General features: G+C 47.1%; 1 protein-coding gene across 2 annotated transcripts in view; it reads right to left on the minus strand.

Moving 5' to 3' along the window:
* The window catches only part of ABL1 (ABL proto-oncogene 1, non-receptor tyrosine kinase), a 77,043-nt gene that overhangs the window by 24,562 nt on the left and 37,431 nt on the right, over positions 1 to 15,050 (minus strand). Inside the window, exon 1 of one of the 2 annotated variants that reach the window (XM_061352744.1) lies at positions 7,061 to 7,256. The exons of the other annotated variant lie outside the window; for it this stretch is intronic. Within the exon in view, the coding sequence (XP_061208728.1) occupies positions 7,061 to 7,145 (85 nt within the window). The 5' untranslated portion in view covers positions 7,146 to 7,256. Of the gene's footprint in view, positions 1 to 7,060; positions 7,257 to 15,050 lie in introns of those variants that run through there. 2 annotated transcript variants of the gene reach the window in all.

A 15,050-nucleotide genomic window follows, 5' to 3' on the forward strand; every position in this document is an offset into this window, starting at 1 on the left:
CCACGCTGTGATGCTCTCCCCCTAAACCAGCACAATGAGATGGACCATAACCTCCCTCTGTGAGGAAGGAAAATGCCTCCACCACGGGGGCCTGATTCGACAGGAAGGCAGGAAATCCAAGGCAGGCTCCCCTCCAACTCCAGTGCGATCACAGCCCTGCAAAGGCAGGCTCATGCATTGACACGGATGGGGATGCGGGAGGAAAGCCAAGCACTCCACAAGAATCCCTCCCTTCTGCCCAGGCCGCAGCAATGCTGGGCCTGACTCATTACACACGGATGCCAAGGTACGCGCTGGGATTCAGAGCATGAGATAACACAGTGTCAACCACCAAAACCACCCACAAGCTGCGGTGCAAGGCTGGTTCTGCTCGGTGACATTCCTACCAACACTGACTCAGTGATAACTGTCTGCAAACGCGGGGATCAGCAAGAGCAACACACAAGGGCTGTTAAATAAATGGATGAGAATTTGCTAAGCTGGAAAACCTCACAAGTCCCCCAGTGAATACATAAGATGCTACACACAGATAGCCTCATATCCTCTGTATCCTTCAAGCCAACTGCACAGCTCTGCCACTGGTACCCCAATCTGAGGTGCACGCTGTGCGGGAGAGCATGATGGGGAGATGCAAGACCCAGCTCTTGGGTTGGGGCTGCTATTTCCAGAAGGCAGGAATCCCAAGTTAAGAACTGAGGTAGGGAAGGTGGTGACTGAATGAAGCTTGAAGGGCAGCCAGAAAGGCAGGATAAGGCCCAGAGTCAACATGGAGAAGAGTGTAAAGGAAAGAGTGGAGCTGCGATGACCCGAGTGTAGCAGAAGCTTGACAGACCGTGACAAAACACACTTTTAAAGGCCTGGGCCCCAAGAGAGGCTGTCAGCAGGCTCGGGATACAAACCCACGAAGCGAGAGAAGCAGACAGGACACGTCCATCTAGGAGGCACGTACAGCCGGCTGTCAGCAGTGTTCATTCCTCCGAGCTATTCCCTAGCAAATCTGCTGAAACATTACAGTCCTTCCAAGCAGGAATTAGACCTTGCTGTTCATACATATTAAGGGTCTTCTTCAACAAATTGCAGCCTTTTTCACCTCCTACTGCTGGTTTTAACCACAATTTTACAGCACTGCTGAGCTCTCCAACAGGCCAGATTCCTCCTTCATAAATCAGCCTGGCTGCTGTACCTACAGGAGGGTATCCTGCCACGGCAGTGGGGCAGGAAGCGAGAGCAATGCAATCTGTTATCTCCACACTGTGATTCCTTCCACGCATCCACTTTGTCTTCTGCTGTGTCACAGCAAGACTGGAATTCATTACTTTGATCACACTGTGCTCCGGATGGCACCTGGATTCCCAGGAGGAGTCCCAAGGCAGCGCTGTGATTCAGATCAACACTAACACCGACTAAATGACAACTCTTAATTACACCGGAGCAGACTTCAAAATAAGACAGCAGCAGCTTTTATTTTAAGGCATTAACCATAAGAACATCTTCATTTCCCCCTAAATTAAGTTTTTACTAGGAGATATTTATGTTTGCACACTATAAGGTTTCATAATGTACCCATCTCCTGCTAATTACTGTTTATATGAAGTCATGAATCACTGCTAGTGACTGTGTAATAAGTTGTTCTCAGGTATGAACAGCTCTGGTCCAGGCCAATGCAAGTAAAATTCCCTTAGTAATTTAAGGGAAGGGTTGGAAAACAGGCAAAAGCATGGAATTACATTCGGCTCCTCCACAGCTGACCGTGGGGCAGTCCCAAGGGAAGAAGAGACCTCCTGTCTCCCTACGGAACAAACATCCTGTGGTCTTACAAACTGTGCTGGCCTTTCTTCCACAAGGTTTCTAGAGCAAGGCAGTGCAGAATACATCTAGTAATGTCTTTGGAGGTACAGCACATGCTGCTGTCTAAAGCTTCTCCTTTTTCTATGTTCTCCCTGCGCTCCTTTTTCCCTGTAAGAAATGATGATAAATGGCAGAATCGTTGTGCAGATTTGAGACATTCAAATGTTCCCGACTCCTAAGCACACGTGATGGAACAGCTGCCTCTCTGTGCCAGTATTTCCTTAGTGGCCTTCACAGATTCCCTATGCCTGATGGAACAAGGATGTTAAAACCAAGGCAGGTTTCATGTTTTATTTCAGATCCATCACTCGCCCATTCACTGAGATCATGCTCAGCCTCTCCTGTCACTGCTCCATAGCACAGGCCATGAAACCTCCTGCAACACAGGCAATTGCTGTCACTTCTGCTCGTGGCTGACACTGTAGAATCATCTAATGGTTTGGGTTGGAAGTGACTTTAAATCTCATCCAGCTCCAACCCCTGCCACAGGCAGGGACCCCTTCCACTGGAGCAGCTTGCTCCAAGCCCCTGTGTCCAACCTGGCCTTGAGCACTGCCAGGGATGGGGCAGCCACAACTTCTCTGGGCACCCTGTGCCAGCGCCTCAGCCCCCTCACAGGGAAGAGCTTCTGCCTAAGAGCTCAGCTCAGTCTCCCCTCTGGCAGGTTCAAGCCATTCCCTTGTCCTGTCCCTACAGGCCCTTGTCCCAAGCCCCTCTCCAGGTTTCCTGCAGCCCCTTTAGGCACTGGAGCTGCTCTAAGGTCTCCAGAGCAGAACTGCTCCAGCCCTCACAGCATCTCCGTGGCATCCTCTGGACTTGCTCCAACAGGTCCACATCCTTCTCATCTTGTTTTAACACTAATAATCCCTGATGATTTGGCTTCCCCCAGTCCTCCAGTGATGAATCTCATCTTGGGGCTTTTGTACTTGTTTTTTCATTGGTTGTGGGGTTTTGGCTTGGTTTTGTTGTTCTGGTTGTGTCTCTTTTTGAAAGTTCACTCTTACATTAGCTTGCAGGTCCCGCTCAAGGTCAACCACTCGGTTTACTCCATTTACAACCCCTCAGTGACATAGTAAACATCATCTTTCTCCAGCCAGCTAATCACAGTTGTAGACATATGGAGCTGGAATAGTGGGTATGGCAGACATTTGGATTTTATTCCCAGATCTGCTACTAAGCTGTTGCCTGACCTTAGAATATAACCTCTGGAAGAGGAAGGGGAAAGAATAACTAGGATCCAAGCAAATCTCAGTGAAATGTGTATTTCGGAAAGCTTTATCTTTACCGTTTTGGTTTGGTTTCCTTATGTAGGAAGAGAGAAGAAAGGAAGTTTGTCTGTTTCTGCCCTGGGGAGGGAAAGCACCAAGAAAGAATCATCAAGATTTACTGTCGTATTTCCCTGCTTCACTAAGCAGCCCCAGACTGCTCAGGGAAGGATTAATGTGTCTGTGGATGATCAATTTTAGGTCGGAAAACATTTACAGCTTTTGCTACGAAATGATAATCCTTTCCTCACCACGTCCCCTGGGAAATGGTAGCAAACACTAGATTTTTTAATGAGGATGGGACAGGCAAGAACCGCTGGAACAAGCACATAACCAGCAAACCATTACAAAGCCAGAAACACATTTAAAAGCAAGGACTCTACTGAGTGATGGTCGATGAGAGGCCAAGAGGTGAGGAGCAGAAAATAGCAAAGGACGACAGGAAACAAACAGAAGGCTCTTCCCTGGGAGGCAGCAATGCTGCCTTAAAGCACTCACTCTTCCTAACTGATGAACCAAGGACCTGCCTGCTGATCCCAGCTAACCAGGGTAGGGCGAGTCGATGGCACTGCAGGTTGGGTCTGGCTCAATACGTGCCCCAGTGCATACAGAGAAACTCTCTAGGAATGGGGCAATGGCTACAGGCTGCTGCTCCTGCCCAGGCTCCTCTGCTGGAGCTGTAACAAGACACACTAGGGAAAAAAGAAAAGCCACACAATCTGACAGCTGGCAGGGCAGGATCACCGCAGACAGACAACAAGGGACTTTTACTGGTGTCCCCAAAATGGGTTTTAAACTTTACAGAGAACGCTGACAGGTTTTAAACAAGGCTTCTGCCTTTCGGTGGTAGAACAAGCCCAAAAAGGCAGCAAGACTATTCCAGCCCCTATTTGGGACATGGACACGTTCTGTTTTCCAGATCAGATTGGCAGCAGTACTTGCTGTGCCTCTTCCCTTCTACTCTTTACCCTTTCTTGGTGTGAAGTGGGTGAGGAATTATTCAGTTTGGCAAAGGCAGAAAGGAGAAAGCAGATGACAGGAATTCAGATCTCTCACATTTTAAAATAGTATTTACTAGTGGGAATAGAAACGAGGGCAAAAATGGCCAGCTCAAACATCAATATGAAATCTCAGCAACTGTTAGAACCAGCTTAAACTTATTTTTGATCAAGTTAAGAAGAGGTCTCAACTTTTTTGGCAGGCAAACCTGCCTGTGCACAGCAAAGAGCACAGCAGAGGGATGCAGGACCTGCCATCCCTCCACACCACCACAGAGCACTCTATAATCCTTGCTCCTGCAAACTAACAGAGCATAAAAGCCTTTCAGAAGGGGACCACCATGAAAACAAAACATCCCCGGTTACTTGGTTAAAGACACGCACCTGGGCATTAAATCAGCCTCATATCAAACCCAATCTCAACCCAGGATTTTCAAGAAGTGTCTTTAAAGATACAATAACCAGATTTGATTTTGTTACAGCCCCATGCTCTTCATGAACCAAACGCTGTCGTGTTTGTGTTCAATCATGAAAACTAAGAGAAGAAATTGAATTAGGTAAAATTTAATCTATCCTCCTGGCTGTTAACTGGTTTTCCACACAACTAATGGACCTTTAAGCAGTCATGTCTAAAGTGTTATAGCCTACTATAGTACAGACACTTTCAGCTTTCCCCTCATGTCCTCAAGAGCTTCCCATACAACGAAGATAACAAGAACAGAGTGATAGCACCATTGTCTCCTTAATCCTTTCAGAAGCTTCAGTGAGGCTGTGAGACGTGCACAGGAATGGACCAGCCATCACATGCTGCTCACAGGGATCCAGGAGCAATGGTCCCCAGTTTCTAACCCTTGACACAAACCTGCCCCCTTCGCACCTTCTGCCACACTGAAGTGGCTTCTATCCAAATCAACAAACCCATATGTAAAAGCTCATCTTAAGGGAAGTGCAAACAAGTGGTTTTCCCTTATGCCCTTGTAGTACAGGGGTTTGGGGCAAGGCACCACCACTCTTCTGAAGAGCCCTCAACAGAGCTTTCAGCTTCACAGTAACTTTAATCAGAAAGCTGAGACTTTCAGCTTCAGAAAGACGTAACACAAAATCCTACCTGTGTTAAACTTGGGGGTTTCCCCCCCATATGAGTATAGACTCTCACTTCTCACCCCCCACAAGATCCACAGTCAATTGTGGTGTGTCCTGGGCTGCCTATGCCCTAACGCTCACAGCACTAAAGTCATAGTTGCCAACTTTCTTCACCTTTAATACATCCCATGGATGCTGCCTTCACTTTTTTTGCTGAGCTGAGAAATGAGACTGAGCTACTTTGATAGATCACTTAAAAGTTGTTTTGGTGTTCATTTCCCATCCCACCATAAAAAGCAAATGCGCAACCACATCCTCAGGAAGCAGAAAGTGGAAATACTCCAGTACTTATTGTGTCAATGACCACGGTTTTAACTCGATACCACCTATATGGTGCAAGTCAACCCCTGCTCTAATCCTATTATGCAACTGCATTGCAAATTGGGGAGAGGGGGAGTGGTTGTAACACAAACAAAAGAGAAGAGTTGCAAAAACAGCCAGGGTAACACCCTTGTAACATCATCCCTTCACATTCAGTTCTGCAGGGAAGAGAGGCCCCAGATGCTCTGCCTCTCCTCCCAGGGCTGTGTTGAAAGATCCAAGGGCACAGAAAGGAGGCCCAGCAGGGCTCAGAGCTCCTCTACAACACACAGCATGAGCAATGCCAGAGGCAGGGGACACAGTCAGAGGTCTTAGAGACCTAAAAAGTCCACAGAAGAGTTCAGTCCCGTAGGAAAGATCAAAGTTATTATTCACGTGCATCTGCCCGCTATTGGGTTTCTGAAACTTTAAATAAGTAAAAGAAAGTTCTTTGGAAACGTCTTTTGATTTTAGAGAGTAGAAAATTCTTCAGAGCCACTAAATGCATCTGATAAATACAGCCCCTCGTTCCAAAGCGCCTTCAAGTGGGTTTGCCACAAGAAGCCATTTGTAGCTTTTGGATTCCTAACCCATGAATTTCCGAGGACCATTTCTCCACTGAATATTTGTGAGTTGAGCAACAGCGCCTTGCGATAGGCCCCAGGAAATCAGCTGCTGCCTTGCGTGCTTCTGATTTGATGAGTTAGCACGGTCCTCCTGGCACGAGGATTATTTTTACTGAAGCAACATCCAGCAACACAAAAGAAGTTGGAGAAGCCCTGGGATGGACACAGCCCCACTAGCACAGCGAAGGGGCTGGGGTGAAGAACTTGCCTGAAGTCAGGCCAAGCAAGACCTCAGCCCCAAGTCCTCCAGCACAGCACAGTACCTCCATCACCAAGGCTTCCAATCTGAACTAGACGGGTCCATGTGTTTAACATTTACAAAAGACCACGGGTATAAGTCAAAAATCACCTTTTAAAAGCAAACACAAAGAATTCAGTGAAATGAGTGGAGAGCAAAGTTTGAAGAGAACCACCAAAGTGAACTAACAGCTCACGTATGAACGCACGCTGAAAATATTTTACTGATGGGCTCATCTAAACTTTATTCCTGTGCCTGGGGTTGAGTTTTACCATCTCCCTTGTCCAAAACAAGGGAGAATCTTCCCTGGTGAAGCAAGTATGAAGCCGAGGCCTGAAGATAGGGCTTTGTTTATGGGCTCGGCGAGAAGATCACTTGACATTTTACAACCATAAATGGTAGAGCCGCGATCCCTTTGTATACTGCGGCTAATGAAAGTCACCTGGGGTCGGATGCCACCAACACCCCTCAGTCCCCCGCATGCCAAAGCCCGGTCAGCACCAAACGTCCCCCCAAGCCTGGCCCCAACCCGCGAGCAAGGGATAAAACTCATGTCTGGGATGGTGGAAGCATCAGGCCGTGCCCTTTGGGAGCACAGAAGCCCCCCCAACTGATGGTCCCTTGGTCCCTTTGGGTACTCACCTTCCAGGTAGCAGCTGGAGGAGGAGGAAAGCCCCTTCTTTGATTTGCAACCCACCAATTTCAAGCAAATCTCCAACATTTTCATTTGTTAGAGTTTGGCTTCGGCTGTCTGGTTTCCCTTCCCCCCCTTTCAGCTTCTTCTGGCGCTGTGGAATTATCCGGGGAAAGTCTTTAAAAAGTCTAACAACAACAAAAAAAAAATAATCTGGGAAGAGTCTAAAAAAATCCAGGAAAAGTTTAAAAGAAAATGTCCAGGAAAAGTTTAAATCAAAACATCCAGGAAAAGTGTAAGAAATCCAGCGCTCTGAACACCATTACAAGGGCAAGCCGGGGAGGCGGAAAATCCTGGGGCCCCGCATCTCCTCTCCCGGGGAGTTAACTCCAGCCATGTTCCCTCCTTCCCAACTCTTTTGGCGGGAGAAGGGGGGGGAAAGAAAGGAGAGGAATAAAAGAAAGGGGAATAGAAGAGAAGGCAAAAAGCCAACCCAACCGAGTCGGGCAGAGTGGCTGCTGCCCGCAGTTGGCGGGAGCTGCCCGCATGCGGGGCGCTGGGTGCAGGCAGGGCTCTGGGGCTCTGCTGCCAACAAAGGGCCCCCTTCAGCCCTGCCTGCTCCATGACATCAGGCAGGCGAGCAACGCCCTCGCTCCTTAACCCTCCTCCTGCCTGCACCCTGCTGCCTCCTCTCCCAGCAAGCAACAAGTTCCCCCAGCCTGGGGAAGGGGGAAAGGCACTGAGGGGTAACAGCACTGCTGCTTTGGTGGTTGTGGTGCGTGGCTCTGTTAAACCAAGTGAATCGTAGGCAATAGCCAACAGTTCAAAGCGTGTCATTTCACAGTGTATTAAGGGAATTGTTCAAATACCGTGCCATGCAACAGGGAAAAGCAAACAGAGCTGTGCCCAGCACAAAAACTGCAGGGGAGCCGAAGGTCCTTCCCAAAGGATGCTGCCGGAGAAGCTCTGTGACGATTACAGGCAAACAGATTGAAATCTCAGCTGATGCAATGACACTCACAGGATATGACTCCTCTTGCATAAGGGGGCAAAAGTTTTCACTCTCCCACTACCAACTATTCTTTTCTCCTGCAAACTGTGCCTTTCCCTTGCAGGTTTCTCAGCACTACATGTTAATCATTCCCCCCCAGTTTTACATTTGTATAGATTACTTTTTAGTATCGCTGTGTGCCTCCTTCAGAACAGCCATCATTTCTGTTACTTATATTCTCTATGTGTGTGTGTGAACGTATATATCTATAAAAAGGATATATATATCTATATAAAGGAGATCCCTGGCAGTGTTCAAGGCCAGGTGGCAAGGGGCTTGGAGCAACCTGCTCTAGTGGAAGGTGCCCCTGGCCATGGCAGTGGGCTGGAACTGGACCACTTGGTGTGTCACACATAGGATCAACAAAGCAGCAAATCTTCATCTTTGTCCTAGGAAACTTCCCTCCACAGCTAGCAGTGTATTTTGGGAAGGTTACTGACCAGCTAGCGCTCTTTTGCCCTCAACCCTTTCAGGCACTTAATACTTTAGGGGAAACTCTGTGTGCTTCAGCATCGTAGGACCATGCTTCTGAAACAGCAAACACTGCTCAGACTCCTTAAACACTGCTCTACAGCAATACTTTGCCTCAGTTCTTCTGATCCATGGGGTATACACATGAAAGACGGCTTGGAAGGAAATCCTTAGTCTCTCAACCCATATGGAACTGCAATAATAGCATTTGCCTTTTTTAAACTACAAGCCACATCAGTTCTAGCAAAGAAATAATCACAGCAAGGACGGCTCGATGTACAAAGCGCTGTCACGCTTTTCCAAAGAGGAGATGGATGTGGATATCACCATTTAACAAACCAGGGAGCAGCGAGAGAACTTAAACCTCTCCTCGATTTAGAGAGCACAGCGAAGAGGCCACAGACCCAATCCCCCACCTCTGGCAGCCTCCATGTGCATCAGAAAGACAATGACATGGCTCTCCCCACATCCTCCCTTTGCTTCTGGAGGAGGATTTCTATTTTATTGGAGCACGAGAGTTTCAAAAGACACCAGCACCTCACTTGTTCCCTGCCTGCCTGCCTTCATTTGGGAATGCAACAGAGAATGTGTGCAGAATGTCACTGGGGAGAGGGGAAAATAAAAGGAAGACAAGTTCAAAGCAGATTTGGAGGAGAAAGGTTACAGAAATCACAGGAGGAACTGAGCCATCACGTGTTTAGGCCCAGTGTTGGCGTTTAGGGAGCTAGGGATGAAGAAACGTAAGAGCAGACCAGGCCTCTTGCACACAACTTCTTTTCCATATGAGGAGCATCCTTATCCTGCTTCTCCTTCTGCTGCAGCTGCAGGAATGCAGAGTCCCCAGAGCATTCCCCCCGCAGTACAAAGGCTGCCTCCCCTGAACACCACCCAGCCGCTACAATTAAGGTTAATACAATGAGCACCACTAGAATTAATGCGGATTACATTCCTGATGAACTCCTGGGGTGCTTATTCCCGAAGAAGAATGCCTCATCTGAAATGAAATTAACCCGCCCGCAGAAGAACCTCACTGTAGGAGAAACGCACCCACTTGGGGAGTTACACACAAAGAGCTATCAATTAATTCCCTTTATGTTTCCATGCAGACAAGCTTGTGTGGTCCCTCTGCTACAAACATCCTCCTTCAACGTTTCCTCCTTTGTATCATGGCAAACCAGGCTGTAAATACTTTGAGCAAACACCCTCTGCCTTTCCTGAGTGCCATGAAATTAACTGGTGATGAAGAATAAAAGCCACACTGCCAGTGTCACGGGAACTCTGCTACTCTTATGGCTGACATCTATTAATCCCTTTCATGCTTGCTTGTCATATAGACATCTCAGAATAAAATCAGTTATGAAAAGCATGCAGCCTTTGGACTACAGAGTCAGAAGGACTGATGCAGCCTTCAACTGAGGCTCTGCTGCTGAATGACAAAACTAGTTTGGTTGGGAGCAGACGGTCTCCAATTGTACCTCCTCCTCAGAGGTACCTGTCCCAGCTTGTTCTGGGCTTTCTGCACCTAAACATCAACCGAGTGAACTGGGCAGCATCAAACCCTAAGAGCCTCTCCCGGCCCCAGCTGAGGGGTTAGGAGAGCCCAGGGACCCCTTCAGTCCCCTCAGCCTCTGCTGCAGGGGAAGGAGGGAGCTGGGCTCCACGCTCCAGATGTGGCTTCACAAGCGCCAAAAAGAGGGAAATAATCATTTCCTTCGACCTGCTGGCTCTGCTCTTGTTAATGCAATCCAGTATCCATTAGCCTTTATTGGCCATGCTCATACAAGAGCATAAACCTATTTAGCCAATTGCCTTCATGTTTGAGCTGCTTCTAGCAGAAAACTATTTATTCTTTACTTTCTTAAAGCTACCCGAAGCTTGAGGAATGATTCTTCCAAAAGGGAACAATCTCACACACACACCAGCAGCAGTGAAAGGACTGGACTCCATGAACAGAAAGTGAGTTTTGGCACCATCCCATGCTGTTTGCAGCTGGAGTGAATTGTGCCGCGATACCATTAGAAACAGCTTGAGTGATCATCACCCATTGAAAAGCAGAGCTTCATTTTATTTCAGAATCCTTTTTTGAAACCCAGAAAGAAAACAAGAGTTTGCAGCCCCAAACACTGGGGGCTTTTTGATAGGCATGTTCAGCTGTTGTGGGATGGAAAAAGTCACGTGAAACAGTGGTTAAAGCAAAGGAGTACAGGAGGGCACCAGGAAGAAAGCAGATTCTTGCTTGCAGTTATGCATTACCTGTGCTTTATCTTGCTGTTCTCTAAATGCAGCTGGGAACATCCCCACATAAAGACTAACTCTGTGCCAGTTATAAAGCACTTTGTTATCTGAAGCAGTGAAATGCAGAATCACTTCGCTTCTAAGATGAATTTTTCTTAGTAAGGGATAAGGTTCCATGTGATTTTGGGCATTCACAGGTCACCGTCTTGAGGTTTAAGAACAGGTCCATGCCACAAAGGAGTGCCATCCCACACAGCTCTCTTCTGATGGCATCTTTCATACAGTGGAATAACGCATTCAAACACCATTACCTGATTACAAATAGATGTGTATATGAAAAAGATCAAAGAAGCCTATGTTGAAATCCACAAGTGACCATGGGACCTGGTACATACCCAGATGAGCTTTGGCATAACAACAAACCATAAAATCCCAGACTGGTTTGGGTTGGAAGGGACCTTAAAGCTCATACAGCTCCAACCCCTGCCATGGGCAGGGACCCCTTCCACTAGAGCAGCTTGCTCCAAGCCCCTGTGTCCAACCTGGCCTTGAACACTGCCAGGGATGGGGCAGCCACAGCTTCTCCAGGCACCCTGTGCCAGTGTCTCTGCAGACAGATCTAGCTTTGACACATCCCAGTTTTCCTTTGTGTTTTCACATCCTTCATCATTAAACACCTCCATCCACTATTGCATACAATGTGCCAAACGTTTGGGTAGATACTGGTACGTACTCAATTGAGAGGACTAGCAGCTTTGAACTCCTGCCTGCTGAGCTCTACCTTCTTGGCACACGCAGCACAACACACAGGCTGGTGGAGTCTTTTAAAACTGTTTGCAATGAGCACAGCTTCAGTGGGTCATGCACGTTAAGTCATGAGAGCTCTACTATGGTATGCCAAAGAAAGCACGGCACGACGCGAATCCAAGGCTGGCAGGGCTCCTCCTGAGTGCACATCCCACACCCAGCCATTAGAAGCCACCTCTGATTTAAACAACCGTCTCTTGAGTCAATCACCTCTTAGTCTCTTGAATTGTTCACTGACACCTTGTAACTCCTCCAAACCACAAGTGAAGACAAGACTTCCAGGATACTCCAACGTTCCCCGCTGACTTGGCAATGACAGCACTACGGGGAAAGGGAGTTACGTTGGTGATGTATCTGTAATACCTGCCACGTAACAGGTACAGGGTGAGAAAAGCCCTTGCTGGTGTCTGCACAGGGAATGACTACATCAGCCCAGTCAAACTTTCCAAGTTGGCTCATGCACTTCAGGAGAAAGACCCTAAAGGATCTCCGACTTCCACTTATTTGGTGATCCCGGGTATGAGCAATGCCCCTGGGATTAGTAATGCCAGACAAAGAGGGCTCAAGTGGTTTTCTGGCTCTACCTTGCTCAGACGAACCTTTGTGCCCTCAGTGATCTGTGTAATGCCACCCCGAGTTTCTCTAGTGCTGCCCTACCTCAAAACCACTCCACCAGTGATGCTGTCTATTTTCTTCCAGCTTTTTACGTAGACATCCCTCCTTTCCTTTTCCAGCTCATGTGCACATACATAGAGACCATTATTCTACTTCACCATTAAAGCTCTTCCCAAAACTCAGCCTGGTTAGTTCCAATAACACATTAAAAACAAAAGCCTCTTTCTATTATTTTGACCGTTCTACAACGGACAATATTGTAAATTAAAGCCCAACCCACACATGAATTTGAACAAAGGCTAGTTAACACCTGAGGGCAGAGAGTGTTTTCCTTCCTTCAGGAACCATCCAGCACAGCATGAAAGGCCCTGCAAGAGCACAGAGAAGTATCTGCACATACAATGAAATATTAACACTTCTCACACAGGAAGAAACTTCAAAGGAGAAAAGAAAGAAACAACAGACCCAGGTTACGGAAAGTCCACTGCAAACCCCACCAGAAAACAGGGGATTTTGCAACAAAACATGTGCATTTGTTGGTTTTAATCCTTGATTTAACAGATGTTTGTTATTTGCACTTTTCCTGAGTGAAGGAGGCGGCTGGAAGCGGTGGGAGTTCAGAGATGGGATGTTCAACTACATGAACCTCCTCTCAAGCAGCAGGGCAGAAGGCAGAGGGTACAAACTGAATCCCCTCACCATACTTATGTAAAGAAGCAAGCTAGGATGTGAGCTCCACAGGGAACTGCCTGGGGTGTTTGCATTTGAAGCCTACGAGGTTAAATTCAAGTCCAAAGGGGCTCTTCACAAATCACTGGGACAGTTTTGGGTCTCTTCCATTAAATGCTTTGTGAAACATCTGCAAGCAAGGGAAAAAAAAACCAGCATCTTGCACTTTTCAGATCTGAAAAGATAAAAACGGCAGAGTACCTAAAACCCACAACCACCACACAACCTTCTGCTCACTATAACCACCCAACTTCCACTGCCTGGACAGTTTGTTAAGGCTCTTAAAGGGAGCGGAGACTGCGAGTTTCTGTGCAATAGGTAGAGTCACATCAGTTTAGGGATCCTACTGAAGTTCAGGATTTCCTGCCAGACCAGAGGCGAGAGGTTACAGAGAGCCAGGACACAACCAGTAAAGATGCATACTTGGAAAGTATCAGAAAATAAATGTTAGAGACTTTGCTTTGCCAAACACTGACTCAGATGTGGAGGGGGAGCGTTTCCGTATTTCTTTCAAATGAAAAGGCAAGGAAATGCAGATGAAAAAGTGAAGTTAAAACAACAGGTTAAAAGAGGGAGCTCCAAGCTGGTGAGTTCAGGGGCTGTCTTGTGTAATTCTGACCGCACTGGGCAGGAAGAGCCAGGAGGACCAGTAAAACATGGTTTAGCCCTGACAGCAAGGAAGTGGTTAATTTCTTCCATTCAAGAGCTGCAAAATCTGCCAAAGCAGAAGAGCAGGCCTAAGAGCTCAGATTACACATGAGGAGGGGGTGGAAGGGGAGAAAGAAAAGAAAACAAGTATTACTGAGCCACTGCTGCACTAAACCCAGCAGGGATTGGGAGGCGCATGGAGGAGGCGAGGTCTGCCGAGCATCACCGCATGAGGTGCCTGCAGCCTGGTTGTTACCCACATCTCATCATCCACACCGGGGGAACATCAATCCACACTGAGCGCCTTACCCCTGGCCAGTGTGAAAACCCTTTTTGTGCATCAGCTATTGAATTAATATGATTGGAATCGTTGGAACTCCTGTCTTGCCCTCTCCATCCAAGCTATGCAGTTGGGCTGCATTTTCTCTCCTAAGCAGAGAGTTTAATGCGGGGCACGGCTCTGTGAACGTGGCCAGCACATTTGTGCTGCCATGGGTATAGGAGTCACTAAAGTACTTGAAAAGCAAAGGATAAAACCCCTCCTGCATAGCAGACATAAGGAATAACCCGTCAATAAACAAATAATCCATCAAACCCAGCAGCAGTTCGGCTCCTTTGCCTTGGAGGTGACCACACAAAGGACATATAGACACTTTCACAGCTATTTTGGGTGAGGGAGGGCTCCCTGCCCAGCCAGACACCTCTCATCTCGTCCCTGCTCACCTAGGCTCTTTCAGCATTGAATTCAGCAAAGATTACAATCATTTTCTGAACTGCATAACGTTGAGCAACACACACAGCACCAAGAGACAAGGAGGAATTCAATTGCAGAGATCATTTTTCTCTAGGGATCTAATCCTAAGAAGAGTTATACTTTTGAAATACATCGTTATTGATGGCCAGAAATCTGTGCAGGATCACAGCATAAACCTTTCCTGACACTGCTATGAGTGTATTTTTATTTTTTTTAATAACATACCCAAATGAACAACAAAACCCAACAGTTCCTCCAGTCAGAAACTCAAGGCTTCCTAATTCATTCACAGGGGAGTACATCTTATTTGGAGAAAGTAGAAGCCCTTTGTAACTATATAACTAAAAAAGCATCTACAGAAGTCTAAAGGATGCTGTATAAAACCATCTACAATCACTTGATTGGAATTACTATTTATCCACCCTCCGTGTCTACTCTCAGCCTCTGTCAGACATGCAGCTGAAGTGCCTGGTGCTCCACAGCACTAATGGCTTCTTATTCCCATTGTAATAAATTCAATATATGCTCCCAGAAAGGAGTAAATCCAGTTAAATGCAACTGCCCGCAGCAATGATTCCCTCCAAACAGGCCAGCATTTTATTCTGTTGTCAAGACACAATATAGGAAGTTTTAAGAGTCCTGCTGGGACTATGACGTAAAGGCAGGACTAGTAATTTCTCCTTGTGAA

This window comes from Neopsephotus bourkii, unplaced genomic scaffold (assembly GCF_033783945.1).
Source record: "Neopsephotus bourkii isolate Nb327-2 ecotype Australia unplaced genomic scaffold, CSIRO-AGI_Nbou_v1 NB_659, whole genome shotgun sequence".
Taxonomy (NCBI): domain Eukaryota; kingdom Metazoa; phylum Chordata; class Aves; order Psittaciformes; family Psittacidae; genus Neopsephotus; species Neopsephotus bourkii.